Below are 15,104 nucleotides of genomic sequence, written 5' to 3'. Positions count from 1 at the left end.
CAGTTTGATATACAAGTAGTCCCCGACTTATGAGCACAATTGTGCCAAGAAATTCTGTTGCTAAGCAAAACAGTTGTTAAAGGAATTTGTGCCCCATTTTGTGACCTTTCTTGATCTGGTGGTTAATCACTACAATTGTTAAATTAGTAACACAGTCATTAAGCAAATCTGGCTTCCCTATTGACTTTGCTTGTCAGAAAGTTGCAAAAGGTGAACACATGTTCTTGGAACACTGCAGTTTTCATAAGTATGAGTCAGTTGCCAAATGTTTGGAATTTTAATCACGTGACCATGGGGATGTTGCAATGGTTGTAAGTGTGAAAAGCCATTGTAAGGCACTTTTTTCAATGCTGTTTTAGATTTGAACGGTCACTAAACAAATGGTTGTAAATCGAGGACTACCTGTACCACCATCAACAGAAGAAAAATAGAATATTGCAGAACAGAAATAGATATTTTGAAATTTGAGCAACTGCTGTTAATCATATCTGCTAAAGAGCTTTGCCTCTTGGTAATGTGTAATGAATTTTTCTCAGAACCATAAATCAGAAGGAGTACTGACAGCTATTATTAAAAGGTATAAGCTTCCATGAACTTAATACATTTATATTACTAATTTCTTACTAACAACCAATGATAGGGAAGGGAGAAGAGAGAAAGGAAGGAGAGGGGGGGGGGGAAACTGAAGTATAATACTCAACATTAGCAGAGTAACCTCTACCCTAGTAGTTAGAGTAAGACAATGGCAGGGGATTGTGAGTTAATCATCTCTCTGGTAAATTAGAGATTATATATTTTAGTAACACTGGAAGTATTATGTAACTATAAAACACTTCAGCAAAGGGGCTGCAGCCCAAGATATCCTAATCTGGAAATAATGTATATTAAGAATAGCGAGTTTATTTCAGACTTGGGTTCAATCTGCATATTAGACAAGGTTATATTCCTTCCATCTGCTATATTATCTTCTCCCTTCTATTGATCTTGTAAAATTATTAATGTTTTTTAAAAAAATACAACTTACTTTATGTTTAAGTACCCTTTCCCCCCCCATTTCCATAATAGGCATAAGAAATCAATTGAAATTTTAAGGAAACAGAGAGAAGAGAGACTTCAGTGCTTCAGAAGGAGTCGCAGTCTTAGTCCACAAAAGCATCTGAATTTTTTGCAAACCCTGGACAGTAACCAGAGAGAAATAGATCTGCCCAGTAGACGGCGTGAATACCTCCAGCAGTTGAGACGAGACGTCGTAGAAAATACAAGGTAGGGTGACCCAGGTCCATTTAAAAGGATCTAGGACAACTCACCACAGCCAGGTTGGTGTGGACCAGAGGTGGGTTTCAGCAGGTTCTGACAAGTTCTGGAGAACCAGTAGCGGAAATTTTGAGTAGTTTGGAGAACCAGTAGTAAAAATTCTGACTGGCCCCGCCCCCATCTATTCTCTGCCTGCCAAGTCGCAGCTGATTGGGAGGAAATCGGGATTTTGCAGTAACCTTCCCCTGGATTGGGGTAGGAATGGAGATTTTACAGTATCCTTCCCCTGCCACGCCCACCATGCCACACCCACCAAGCCATGTCATGCCCACCAAGCCATGCCCACAGAACCGGTAGTAAAATTTTTTGAAACCAACCACTGGTGTGGACAGGTGGGTATAGATGCGTGGGTATGACAGGGTGGGCGCAGTTGGGTGAGCATGGCCAGGTCAGCGTGGAGAAGTGGGCGCGACTGGCTCACTGTAGATGACTTGACAAGGATGACTCAGCATGGCCCATTTGGTGTGGACAGGTGGGCAGAGCTCGGCACAGATGGGTTGGTACAGTTAATTGAGCACAGTCGTGTTGGCACAGTACAAGTCACCCTGGCCAATTAGACATGGGACCGTTTGGTGATCCATTAGAAGAAACATCAGCCCCTAATGTGCTGGCCAACTGGAATGTGGGGACTGGGACAATTCGTGGTAAAGGGAATCATAGTTGCAGGGCAATTCAGAACAAACGGGGAGGGGAAGACACACTTCCTCTCCCACAAGAAGAAACTTTGTCCCAGTCTGGGCCCAAGGGATGGTGAAGCTGCGGTGCTCATAATTAGGGCTGGGCTCCCTGGCAGGAGACTTTCCATCTCCCAGGATGGGAAGTGCAGCCTGGCGAGCATTTGGACTGCATGCCATGACAAGCCTCTGTCCACTTCCAGACTGTAGGCCTGCCATTGCCGTTCTAGGAATGATTGCTTAGGATGTCAGCTATGAAAAGGCTGGTCCTCTGCCTGCAGCTTCCTAACCTTCAGTGGTTATCAATTTAGGCTGATAATTATCAATTTAGGCTGATAATAGTTCCTATTTTAGTTCTTTCCTAAGTTCAGAATTAATTCTCATTGTAACATTTACTATTCTTAAGAAACAGAATTATTCTTTATTTTTAAAAGCATTCATTTAGCAGGGCCCTAAAAGCTTACAATGTGAATTACAAATCAATACAAAGAATACTATAATGGCATTTTTAAGGGTTCAGGAACCAAAAATCAGGATCCAGCATCCTTCAGAGATTGAACAACTGCTTCGAGAATATCAGAAGGCACAAGAAGAAACTAAAACTGAAATTGCACGAGCGAGGGACAAGCTCCGGGAAAGAGCTGAGCAGGAAAAGAAGCGCATTCGAGAACAAATATATTCTCAACTGCAGAAGGCAAGTGTTAAAATTGTTTCAGCTAGTTTTCACAGTTGGTGTTAATTAAAGGCTGCATCTTATGGTCTGGGCATGCCTGAAGGTACATAATGTACTAACTTTTGGGGGGCATTAAGAAGCCTGTTATTAAGAACACAGAGCCTGCAATTACTGCAGGTTCAAGCCCCACCAGGTCCAAGGTTGACTCAGCCTTCCATCCTTTATAAGGTAGGTAAAATGAGGACCCAGATTGTTGGGGGGGGCAATAAGTTGACTTTGTATAGTATACAAATAGAATGAGACTATTGCCTTACACACTGTAAGCCGCCCTGAGTCTTCGGAGAAGGGCGGGATATAAATGTAAAAAATAAAAATAAAAAAAATAAATAAATTATGTGATAGAATCCTTTGTAGCTGAATGCGTGAAATATAATTGATTGCAAGACACTTTAAAGATAGTCAGTCACATCTGTCTTAATTTATGTTTTAAGTTTGAGGTAGCTCCATTACTAGAGAAAATTGAATGAAGAGGAAAGAATGCACCAATTTTAACTCAAATGGGGTTGTGTAAATCCTTACATTTTTTTGGAGATTTCAATTACTTAACATTTACATCCAGGTGTGATTCTTAAGTCACACATTTTAGAAGACAATACCATTTAGAAGTCTCATCATTCACTTTTTTGGTTTATCTTCTGAAGAAAAAACTGCAAGCAGAACAAAAGAAGCAGTGAATATTGAAATGAAATAGATATAAAATAAATGACTCTCTGAAATAGAATGAACAAGCTTTAAATTAGCCTGTTTTACAGCATTTCTTAATATTGTATTTATTATAGGAAGAAACTAAGCTGAAGACTCTTGTAAGCACAAGCACTTTACACACGGATTCCACCCTTAGTTTGTCTTCAGGACCAACTTCTGGATACAACAGTAGTAACACAGCTACTTATTCTGCTAGTATTCTTAGAAAACAAGGAGCCCAGGTAATAGTGATTTCTGTTCTACAAAATAATTAAAATAAAGGGCTTCCTGGAATAAGATATATTATTTAATGTCATAGGTTTGATTTAGCCTGGCCATAAGCTTAGTTGAGTGGGATAACAAATACTGTATATTGAGCAGGTAATTGATAAACCATTAATATAATTCTCTCTTAATGATGATTTCTATGAGGTCCAAGAATATGTTGTCTTCTATTACTTTCAACCAATGGAGATCTCCATGATTCTAAATTCATACTGTCATCCATCAAAAGTCAACATCAGAGCAAAGTGTTATTCACAGTCAGTTATGATTGGGGTAGTATAAACACTCAATAAAACAAAATTAATAAATTATCACATATTACTTTCTCTCCCCACCATATATTAGCTTTGTGCCGAAGATGTGGAACATTCAGCAGAAGATGCAAGAGGACGCTCAGCTATTAGAAATCATCAGCTTTGCATACTCAAACAAGTGCAAAAGGGATCTGCTGGTGGTAAGGACTGAATAAATCATTTGATGATGAGTTCTGCATCAAATATATACAGGATGTTTCACGTATTAAAAAAAAACAGAATAAAATATGTATGACTTATGCTGGCCTTTTTATCAACCAAAAAAGTGTAAGGTTAAATACTAGGTTAAGGTAAAGGTTCCCCTTGCACATACGTGCTAGTCGTTGCCGACTCTAGGGGGCGGTGCTCATCTCCTTTTCAAAGCCGAAGAGCCAGCGCTGTCCGAAGAATCTCCGTGGTCATGTGGCCGGCATGACTCAACGCCAAAGGCGCACAGAATGCTGTTACCATCCCACCAAAGGTGGTCCCTATTTTTTCTACTTGCATTTTTTACGTGCTTTCGAAACTGCTAGGTTGGCAGAAGCTGGGACAAGTAACGGGAGCTCACCCCATTATACTGCAGCACTAGGGATTCGAACCGCTGAGCTGCCGACCTTTCGATTGACAAGCTCAATGTCCTACTGTATACTAAAAGAGAAATTATGCTGGTCTAGAGCAGAGGTCACCAACCTTTCAGACCTCAGAGACCACCAAATTCATAATTTAAAATCCTGCGGATCACTAATATGATTTTTTAAAAATGATAAACAGTATTTAGTGCAATATAAAAAATGCAAATAATTTCTGCGGACCACCAAAATTTTCTCATGGGCCACCAGTTGGTGACTGCTGATCTAGATTGAACTTTGAAGTCCTTGATGCTCTCTAAGCTTGGCTGTTTGCTTGCAGACATTTTATTGCCTAAATACGTAACATCATAGTGCTAGTGAGTGTGGGGTAGCTCCTCTCCCTCTCATATTCACTACACTATGATGTTATCTAATCAAATAATGAAATATCTACAAGCAAACAACTAAGCTCAAGAGAACATCAAGGACTCCATAGAACAGTAAAAGAACAGGGTTATTTCAAATGTTCTCAGGAAGTCTCCCATTTTTTTCCAGAGCACATTAAACACCTATATCATTTGCCTGGGAAGATTGCATCCTGCCCAGACTTCTCTGGGCAGAAATAATAATTCATAACTGTACTAAGCCATTAGCTTTGCCCTCTGTGCTGATAGTGAACAAAATGGGACGGCTGGATAGAATATATTTTCAAATCAACCAATTCCTTCTCATAAGTGTTCTGTGCATATTTGAATATATACTTTCTGCAGCCTTGAGAATTTCAGCCCAATAAGTTCATCTTGATTTAATTTTAAAATTGATGTTTAAAAGCTCTAGTTAACCAGTTTTATTAAGAAGGAAGTGGCCAGTTTCTGAAATAGTGGCAATAGCAACTGTTGGCTTTAAATCAGGGGTGAAACCCTACAGGTTCAGACTGGTTCAGGCGAACCACTAGGGATTATGGGCATCAGTTTGCCGAACTCCTTGGTCCCACCCATGCCCAGCCGGTCGCTGCTCACCTCTTCCGGCTGCTTGATGTTCCACAGAATTCAATGTTAAATGCAGCAGAGATAATGCTAACTTTTCTCCCTCCATTCAGAACAGAGCTGCTGCAGCCTGTCCCTTTAAGGTAGTCCCCAGGAGGGAGGGGGCCAGGAGGGAACCATAAAGGGAGCAGAAGCTCCATTGTCAATGGAGGGAGAAAAGTTAGCATTCTCTCTGCCACAGAATTCAATGTTAAATGCAGCAGAGAGAATGCTAACTTTTCTCCCTCCATTCACAATGGAGCTGCTGCAGCCTGTCCCTTTTAAGGTAATCCCCAAAAGGGAGGGGGACGGGAGAGCAGCTGGAATGGAGCCGTTTTTGTGAAAGGCAGGAAAATGGGGAAGGGGATTTTCCTGCCTGTCATCCATTCCTCAGTCTCAGCACAGACTGAGGGAAGGATGGTAGGCAGGAATATTCCCCTCCCCATTTTCCTGCCATTCGTAACAAGGAGTGGCGGGGAGGGGAGGGGCTGGTGAGGAGCCTGTCGATGTGAGTGATGTCAAGTTGGCCACACCCATCCAGTCACATGACCTTCCCCCAACAAGCCACGTCCACAGAACCGGTAGGGGAATTTTTTTAATTTCACCTCTGCTTTAAATGCTTATTGTAATGAGTGTGGATCACAAATGAAATAAAGTTCTTTGTGAGTAGAAGACTTTCAGTTCTTCTTCACTAACCTGATCTGAAGAATTTGGATTATTAATATTCAGGGCATGTTATTTTCAAACTGTTTTAGAAAATCACCTGTTATGGGAAGCAGAATGTTGTGATCCACTAAAATGATCTGATTTTAATCATTTGCCCCATTTTGTACGTCCTGTAAATAGGTGGCTCAAATCAGATCTGTGGTATAGGCTCCTTATTTATCTCATCTGTTACAGAGACTTTTCCTATGACTTCTTCATCTGTGGAGAAGAGCAGCCATAGGTATCCTCATAGCCTATTTACTTCACCTAGCACCCTTTCAGCTTCTTCAGTGAAAGGATATGAAGATTTGTCCAAACATGTCTTGGCTAATGCTACTGCTGAGGTGAGTAGATAAGCATGTTGAACACAAATGGCTATCACAAATGTACTAAGAATGGTCTGGTAATCTGCTTATTTGGATGGGGGAGGTAGGCTGTTCTAAAGGAGGGAGATCATCACCCAGAAAGTTAAATCCTGAGGTTTCTGAAGATGGATTTTCCTTGGTGGTAGGACAGTCAATAAAATAGACTGGCAGTCTCAACTTGAAGAAGATAGTCGTGGAGAAATCTAAGTTTTAAGCCATGCATTGGCATCTGGCAGCCAATTCAACTCTCATAGCATCATTTCATGGATAACCTCTTTGTGTCTGTAACTGAAGCTTCTGGGAGGTCCTTCAAGAGCGATCTCATGTAGACTGATGTACAGTAATCCAGCCACAAAATGACAGGGCTGAAAGGGCTCCTGCACAAAATGTAATTATGCAAAAACCTCCTACAACATGCCATTCAAGCAGGAGCTGTGATCTCAAGCACACTTTGTGTGGGGAAGTGCTATCCCATCCCAAATCAAGCATGGATATTTCTGGATGCATTCACTTATAAATGCATATCCATTCAGTCCAAATAGGATTCAACCTAAACTCAGGTGGACGGGGGAGGGGGGTAAGTCAAGGAATACCTGTATAGTTGAATATTATCAACATATTGGTGAAACCTGTCCCATGCTGGGTAGATTCATGTAGATGTTAAACAGTAAGGAAGAGGGGCTGAGCCCTGTGGCATTCCATAAAAGATTGTCCAAGGCTTGATCTCTCCCCATGACCATCTACCTATCAAGGAGGAGAACTTCCAAAGAACATTAGCCCAACTCTCATAATAATTCCAGAGAGATAATAAGACTGTTTCAGATTTTTTCCCTCTCTAGCACCACTGGCAAGGCATGTTGGACTGTTCCCTTGGGAAAATAAATGTAGCAGTATAAGGAGAAGATATGTGTCCTTAATTATGTATTAGGTGACCAGATTAGCATTTAAAGGTCATAGGAGAGAAGGAGAAAGGAAACCAAGAATTCCAGTCAGCAGCAACGACCACATGCCGACAGGGACACATGTGGCTAGAATACAGTTGTAGCAAAGATGCAAAGAACAACTCAGATTAATCCATAGTATATTTTAACAAAAAATTCCAATTTGCACCTAGCTCCATGTTTTCTCTAGACTATTAAATTTATTCTGTATCACCAATTCTTGTTTCAGGATTTGGGTGACTTTAGCTGGCAAAAGCTAGGCACTTGGTGCCTTCTCTGTACAATCTAACAGTCAGCTTGCTTCGGTCTTGTCAATTAAGCATTGTCTAGTGCAGCAGTGATGGTAAATCTATGATACATGTGTCAAAGGTGACACACCATGACATTTTGGGTGACATGCCAATGTTCCGCAACACCTAATAAGTATTTTCAAAAACAAGTGCCATTCTTGTAGGATTTTAGGAGGCTGTGGAGGCCAAATGAGAATGGGGTGTGTTTTCATGCAGCCTGCAAACTTTCTGGAAGTTGTGATGTGAGAACAAGGTGTGTGTTTCATGTGGTTTGGGAGACTGCAGTCTATGGAAGAGCATTCTCCATGAAGCCTTCAAGACTGAAGGCCTTGCGCAACCCAGAGCAGCTTTGCATAGGCGGCAGGGTCAACAGAAAGAGAAATTGAGTGGTGCGTGGCAGATCCTGGGGAGTACTGTGCCATGGAGGAAATCACCATCATTTCCCAAGTCCTTGGGGAACAACGTGAGTGATGGCACTAGGGCTGAAAATGAGACCTGGGCCTTGATGTTGCTCCTATTCCATGTGACCTTGATGATGGGGAGATAGAAAATTGTTTCTCTCTTGCTTGGGAAAAGGGTGATACACCAACAGAGTCAAGTTAGGCCTTTTCCAAATTTTGATAACACTAAGCCCAAAAGATTTGCCATCACTGGTCTAGCGGGACCCAGGAAGTGAATTTTCTCTGGTGAAACACCTTCTCTCGGGAGCAGCATCTTCATTTGGCTCTGACCCTACCCACTTTCAGGCAAGCACTAAAAACTTTGGGTTAGGGCAGGGGTCTGCAAACTTGGCTCTTTTAAGACTTGTGGACTTCAACTCCCAGAGTTCCTCAGCCAGCTTTGCTCCCAGCTCTGGGAGTTGAAGTCCACAAGTCTTAAAAGAGCCAAGTTTGCAGACCCCTGGGTTAGGGTGTCTGGTGAGATGGGAGATTGTTTTTTGCATTTGTTCCCATGTGTTTGTACGTGTGATTTGTGAAATTGCCCAGAGTCATTTTGGGGCAGCCTAGAAATTGGATGCCTGGATGGTTAAATACTTTCCTCTCAGGAAGGATGATAAAAACAGGCAAAATGAAGCTGTCCCTTCCCCCTTAAAAGACTCACCTGAGAGGGTGAAAGTCTTCCCACTCTTGATTTGTTGCTTAGAGTTTAACATTCCAGATTTTTAATAGACTTGGCCTGCTATCCTATTTTGTGCAAGATTAGGATTTATAATCTAGAGATTTCTTTGCAAGCCACAGTACTATTGCCCACATCCCACCAACTGGGAGATAAATCCACTGTCAAGGTTCCAGAAAAACCTCTTCTGCATAAAAAAAACTCAGAAGCCATTGTTTTCCAGAGTTCTTTACTAGCATGAGGAAACTGACACACGATGAGTGAAATTCCAAAACTGAATTTCCGGATTCTTTTCCCTTATACAAACCCCAAGAGTCCCACCCCCCCTGACCCCTTTGATGGTCACATGGTCCCACGTTCTTCCAGTTCATTCGAATATCTTCTTGCCACTCTTCCTGCAGATGTGAACACCATCCGACCTTGACCGCTTGAAGAATGTTACCATACCCCTCAGCCCCCCTTCTTCCCCTCAGGGGAAAAATGTGGCAGCGTCTGGAACCCTAAAGTCTAATATGGTTTCCAGGCCTGACATCCACATCAAGGATAAAAATGATACGTTTATATATTTAACTAATCTTTGGTTTATACTGTCACTAATTGAAATAAAGAAAATTAAACCCGGTTCCAGTAGGTTACTGGATAACTGCATGGACCTCAGAAGTGAACATGACATAGTGACATAGCTGTCACTAAATTTAAATAAAGCTGAATTTTATATAAAGGGGCTGCAACTTCTGAACTGTAACATTGCATTTTACTTGCTTTAAAGGTTATGGCAGTATGTTCAAATGACTTGAAAAACCTTTACAGTGGGCAGGCAACCGCTGGCTGGAAGTAAGTTGTGGCCATAGATCCCTTCTATTTATACCAAGAGAGTACCTTTTATGGTATTTTTGCAGAAAACCTGCTTTCATATTGCATTTATTTCTCCATTAGATATCAGTGCACAGAGAAGAATGTGTTTGTTTATTATAAAGCCTTTTCATCATCTACAACTAAGCATGGGTTTTTGGGAGCAGGAGTGATCGACCAACCTCTTTCCACGGTATTGTGTATGTTGAAGGATGCCAGTAAGCGACATTTGTATGACAAAACCATTACCACAGCTCAGGTACATAAGAAAATAACCAGCAATATTGAGTTGGGTGAGTAGTTTTTACACTACAGTACTTGCTACTGTTGAAGAGAGCTCATTGTTCTACTTTGTCTGAATTGTTTCATAGGACTTCATAATCCTTCATAGGAATAATGAAGGGATTTAGCTTAAAACGAGGAAATTTTATCCCCTTCCTTTTTGGCTTTGAAAGGATACAGAATCTCCACAGCTGATTTTAATGTACAAAGTTTGTAGCACCGCTTTCCTTTCATTCCCTCCGCTATGGCCATATAATTGGAAGTGATGCATGATTTCTGGTGCTTCATAAATTACTCTTGGGATAACCAAGTTAGAGATCCTGAGATCCACTTGCTTCTTTCTGCTGCAGACATGGCTCCTCTGCTCTGGCGCTTCCCTTGTGTTGTTGGACCGACCAAATTCTGGGTAGGCGCTTTCCAAAGCACAAGACAGCAATAGTGTTTAGACTTGCATACCACTCCATAGTGCTTTAAAGATGGGGTCTCCAAACTTGGCAACTTTAAGACTTGTGGACGTCAACTCCAATTCTGGGAGTTGAAGTCCACAAGTTTTAAAATTGCCAAGGTTAGAGACCCCTGCTTTAAAGTGGTTTAAAGTGAGTGGTTTCTCTGAGTGGTTTACAAATTTCAGCATATTGCCTCAACAATCTGGGTCCTCATTTTACTGATTTTGGAAGGATGGAAGGCTCAGGATTGAACTCCAGACTGCAGGCAGAATTAACCTGCAATACTGTATTCTAACCACTGCGCCACCACGGCTTCTTGATGGGACTGGCCAAAGTTGCTTGTTAACACATGTTCAACTATTCTCATGGAGGAGTGGTAGAAAATAATTACACTTTTTTTTTTCAAGAAAAGAATCCTTTAAAAACATATTTGCACTGGTAGCTGTCATCTGGGAAGATACTTCAGGGCATTTATTTTGCTTTCTTATTCCACTGCGATGATTACATTGTCAGCAGAGTTATAATAGCTTCTGTTGCAGAGGAAGTCTCTAAATAAACTTGGTGCCAAGAATTCGGAGCTTTTGATATCAGCTTAGGTTCTGCATCTTCCCCCTTTGTTTAAATGGATATTGTTCTACTTTCAGGTCTGATTTTTAAGCTATTTATGATTTTATGGGTATTATTTTTAGAGCTTTGCACTGAATTTTTAAGAGTGTGTTTAATTTATTATAGATTCCTCTAATTATACCCTGGTTTGAAGTATATTAATACAGTTTAACAGAATCAAAAATAGTAAAACGTTGTACTGTTGTCTTCTAGATGCATTATGAGAATAAAAACGCTAAAGGGGATGGAAGCTAAAAATATTGGATGTGGACTTATTAAGTTCAGTCCTCTGTTGGTGTGTTGTTTTCCTCATTTGACTAAATAGCTCAATTTCTTTCTTTTGATTTAATTACAGTATACGTGGTAAGTGAGGATTCCTTTTGTTACCAAAAGCAACCAAGAGATTTCTGCTGCATCTGTGTAGAAGCCAAAGAGGTACATAGATCGCTGCTTGCAATGTGTTTCAGTCACCATTTCCACTTAATTTAACAAGGCCAGCTGAACAGTTACTGCACCTATGAGGTTTTCACTCCCCATCTTTACATTTAAATAGTTGGACCTAAATTCATTCATTTACTTTCAGTTACTGAAATTTTTAAAAATAACCCCACAAACATTTTTCCATGAATTATAAATATTTTTAATAATAATAATGATGATGATGATGATGATGATGATGATGCTACAAAGCAGAATCAGAAAAATGAGGCTAACAAAAAAGGATGTACGAATTATGGAAACAAGAATACCCAGATTCAAGGATAACTGAATTACGATTAGCTGATCAGCGAAGATTCATCACTCGGAACAAAGTGCTCAGTGAAGTCAAACTGAAAGAAATGCGGAAAAATTGTGAAACGGGAACACAGACTGAACAGCAGACTGTTGAGGTAGCAGCAGAAAATACTCCAATAACATCTGGAGCAACTGAACAGCCTGAATTCGAAGAAAATGCAGATATTCTGCAAGAACAGGATCAGCAAGGGCCTGAAGCCATCATTGAAACACCAGGAGTACTCAATGCCAGGTAACAAGAACTGAAAGTTAAAATCTTGACACATGCTGCAACAAATGCAGAAAGAAGAAGGCTTCCAACATTGAAGATTGTGCCTAGAAAACGTTGGGCGCCATTGATGACAGATGCAAACTATGCACTTGCAGCAGTCCAGATAACATCAATTGTACAAACAAATCAGCTTGCCTACAGTGCAGCAGCTATAGTAATGGAAGAACTGGGAATTCAACAGCCGCAGCCCCCTAGAAAATTGACTGGGAAACCGCAGTGGAAAATCAGGTTGGAGTTGAAAATCAAGAGCCTGCGAGCAGATGCAAGCAACTTGAAGAATTGGCAGGTGAAAAAGCTGAAGAATAGTAAGATCAAGAAACATCTGATAAAAAAATACGGGCTCAGCATAAAAAAAATTGACGAAGCATTGGAAATTGTGAAGCAGCAGATAACAGCAGCAACAGCAAGAAAAATTGAAAGATACGAAGCCAGAGTCATCCAGTACAAACAAAATCAATTGTTCCAATCAGACCAAAGTCGGTTCTATCAAAGTCTGAACCAGATGGGGAATACGAAAACTGAAAAACCTGAGAAAATGGCAATTACCCAGTTTTGGAAAGACCTGTGGGAGACTGAGAAAGGTTATAACAAAAATGCTGGTTGGATCAGAGACTTTGAGATGAAATTCTCCAGGAACAAAATGGACCAACTGAAAATAACTACTGAAATGATAAGCAAAAGAGTGAAGAAAATCAGGAACTGGACATCGCCTGGCAAAGATCAGTTGCATGGCTTTTGGCTCAAATACCTAACCAGCCTACACGGAAAAATGGCCGAACAATTCAATGAGATGCTGCAGACAGGAAACATCAGTGAATGGTTAGCAGCCGGGAAAACTTATTTGATACAGAAGGATCCAGCAAAAGGGGCAACACCTGCAAATTACAGGTCAATAATGTGTCTGCCAACCATGTTCAAGCTGTTGACCGGCATGATAGCTGACAGGATCCAGGACTACCTAGAAGCAAATAACATCTTGCCAGTACAGCAGAAAGGAAACAAATGAGGAAGCAGAGGAACAAAAGATCAACTCCTGATTGACAAAATGATTCTAGAGAACTGCAAAAGCCGAAAAACAAATCTGCATACAACTTGGATTGACTACAAGAGAGCATTTGATTCACTACCGCACAGTTGGATCATCAAGTGCCTGGACGTCATCGGAATGTGCAAGTGCATTGGTAATTTCATTGCAAATGCAATAAAGCACTGGAAAATAGAACTGTTCATTGGAAGTGAAAACTACGGACTGGTCAACATCAAAAGAGGGATTTTCCAGGGTGATTCTTTGTCACCTCTTCTGTTCATCATTGCTATGATCCCCCTGTCAACAGTTTTACAGAAAACTAACCTGGGTTATCAAACTGCTAAAAATTCACAGAAAATCTCCCACCTGCTGTACATGGATGACCTGAAGCTATATGGAAAATCAGAAACTGAAATCCAGTCACTGACCAATACAGTTCGAGTTTCCAGCACTGACATCAGCATGGAGGTCGGCCTAGACAAATGTGCCACAGTGGCACTGAAGAAAGGGAAGATCGTAGAAAGTGATGGAATTGAAATGCCCAATGGACAAACCATCAAGTGCAACCAACCCGAAGCCTACAAATACCTGGGCATACTGCAGCTGGACAATATCAAGCATGGGCAAGTGAAAAATGTGGTCAGCAAAGAATACACGCAAAGGGTCAGGAAACTTCTAAAAAGTAAATTGAATGGCGGTAACACCATCAAGGCTATAAACAGCTGGGCCATACCCGTTATCAGATATACTGCTGGAATTGTAAACTGGACACAGGCAGAGCTGGACAGTCTGGATGGGAAAACAAGAAAACTGACCATACATTATGCACTGCACCCGCGTAGTGACGTTGACAGTCTATATTTGCCCAGAAAGGTAGGCGGCAGAGGACTTTTGCAAGTGAAGCAGACAGTTGAAGAAGAGAAACATGCTCTGGCAGATTATGTGAAAGACAGTGTTGAACCAGCTTTGATGGAGGTCAACAAGAGGAAGTTGCTAAAAGTACAGCAAACCAAGTATCAATATAGGAAAACAGCAATGCAAGCTTGAGCTGACAGCTGGTGTAACAAAGTACTGCATGGAAAGTTCCTTGAAAAGATCCAAGGAAAAGTAGAAAAGGAAAAGACCTGGTTATGGCTGACCAACGGAACATTGAAGAAAGAAACAGAGGGCCTGATTCTTGTGGCCCAAGAACAAGCCATTAGAACAAATGTAATCAAAGCCAGAATAGAAAAATCTGCTGATGATCCCAAATGCAGACTCTGCAAAGAAGCAGATGAAACCATTGATCACATACTGAGCTGTTGTAAGACAATAGCTCAGACCGACTACAAACAACGTCACAACACAGTTGCTCAGATGGTCCACTGGAACTTGTGTCACAACTACCATCTGCCTGTAGCAAAGAACTGGTGGGATCATAAGCCTGAAAAAGTGATTGAAAATGAGCATGCAAAACTACTGTGGGATTTCCGAATACAGACTGATAAAGTTTTGGAACACAATACCCTGGATATCACGATTGTGGAAAAGAAAAAAGTGTGGATAGTCGACATTGCTATACCTGGTGACAGCAGAATCGATGAGAAACAACTTGAAAAAGTCACCAGATATCAAGATTTGAGAATCGAATTGCAGAGACTCTGGCATAAACCAGTGCAGGTGGTTCCAGTGGAACTCGGCACACTGGGAGCTGTGCCTAAAGACCTAGGCAAGCATTTAAAAGCAATTGGCACTGACAAGATCACTATTGGTCAGCTGCAGAAGGCCCTCTTACTGGGATCTGCTTGCATAATTCGCCGATACATCACGCAGTCCTAAACGCTTGGGAATT

At 41.1% G+C, this 15,104-nt stretch overlaps 1 protein-coding gene across 3 annotated transcripts in view; it reads left to right on the top strand.

Moving 5' to 3' along the window:
- The window catches only part of STARD9 (StAR related lipid transfer domain containing 9), a 121,904-nt gene that overhangs the window by 105,159 nt on the left and 1,641 nt on the right, over nucleotides 1–15,104 (top strand). For 2 of the 3 annotated variants that reach the window (XM_058161995.1, XM_058161993.1), the window contains exons 24-31: nucleotides 1,066–1,263; nucleotides 2,502–2,682; nucleotides 3,501–3,647; nucleotides 4,036–4,144; nucleotides 6,478–6,626; nucleotides 9,764–9,828; nucleotides 9,931–10,139; nucleotides 11,536–11,615. In XM_058161995.1, coding sequence (XP_058017978.1) covers nucleotides 1,066–1,263; nucleotides 2,502–2,682; nucleotides 3,501–3,647; nucleotides 4,036–4,144; nucleotides 6,478–6,626; nucleotides 9,764–9,828; nucleotides 9,931–10,139; nucleotides 11,536–11,615 — 1,138 coding nt within the window. Of the gene's footprint in view, nucleotides 1–1,065; nucleotides 1,264–2,501; nucleotides 2,683–3,500; nucleotides 3,648–4,035; nucleotides 4,145–6,477; nucleotides 6,627–9,763; nucleotides 9,829–9,930; nucleotides 10,140–11,535; nucleotides 11,670–15,104 lie in introns of those variants that run through there. The other variant, XM_058161994.1, reaches the window with a different exon arrangement.

The sequence above is a fragment of the Ahaetulla prasina genome, chromosome 1, assembly GCF_028640845.1.
Source record: "Ahaetulla prasina isolate Xishuangbanna chromosome 1, ASM2864084v1, whole genome shotgun sequence".
Lineage (NCBI taxonomy): Eukaryota > Metazoa > Chordata > Lepidosauria > Squamata > Colubridae > Ahaetulla > Ahaetulla prasina.
This window is presented reverse-complemented; position numbering and strand designations above follow the sequence as displayed.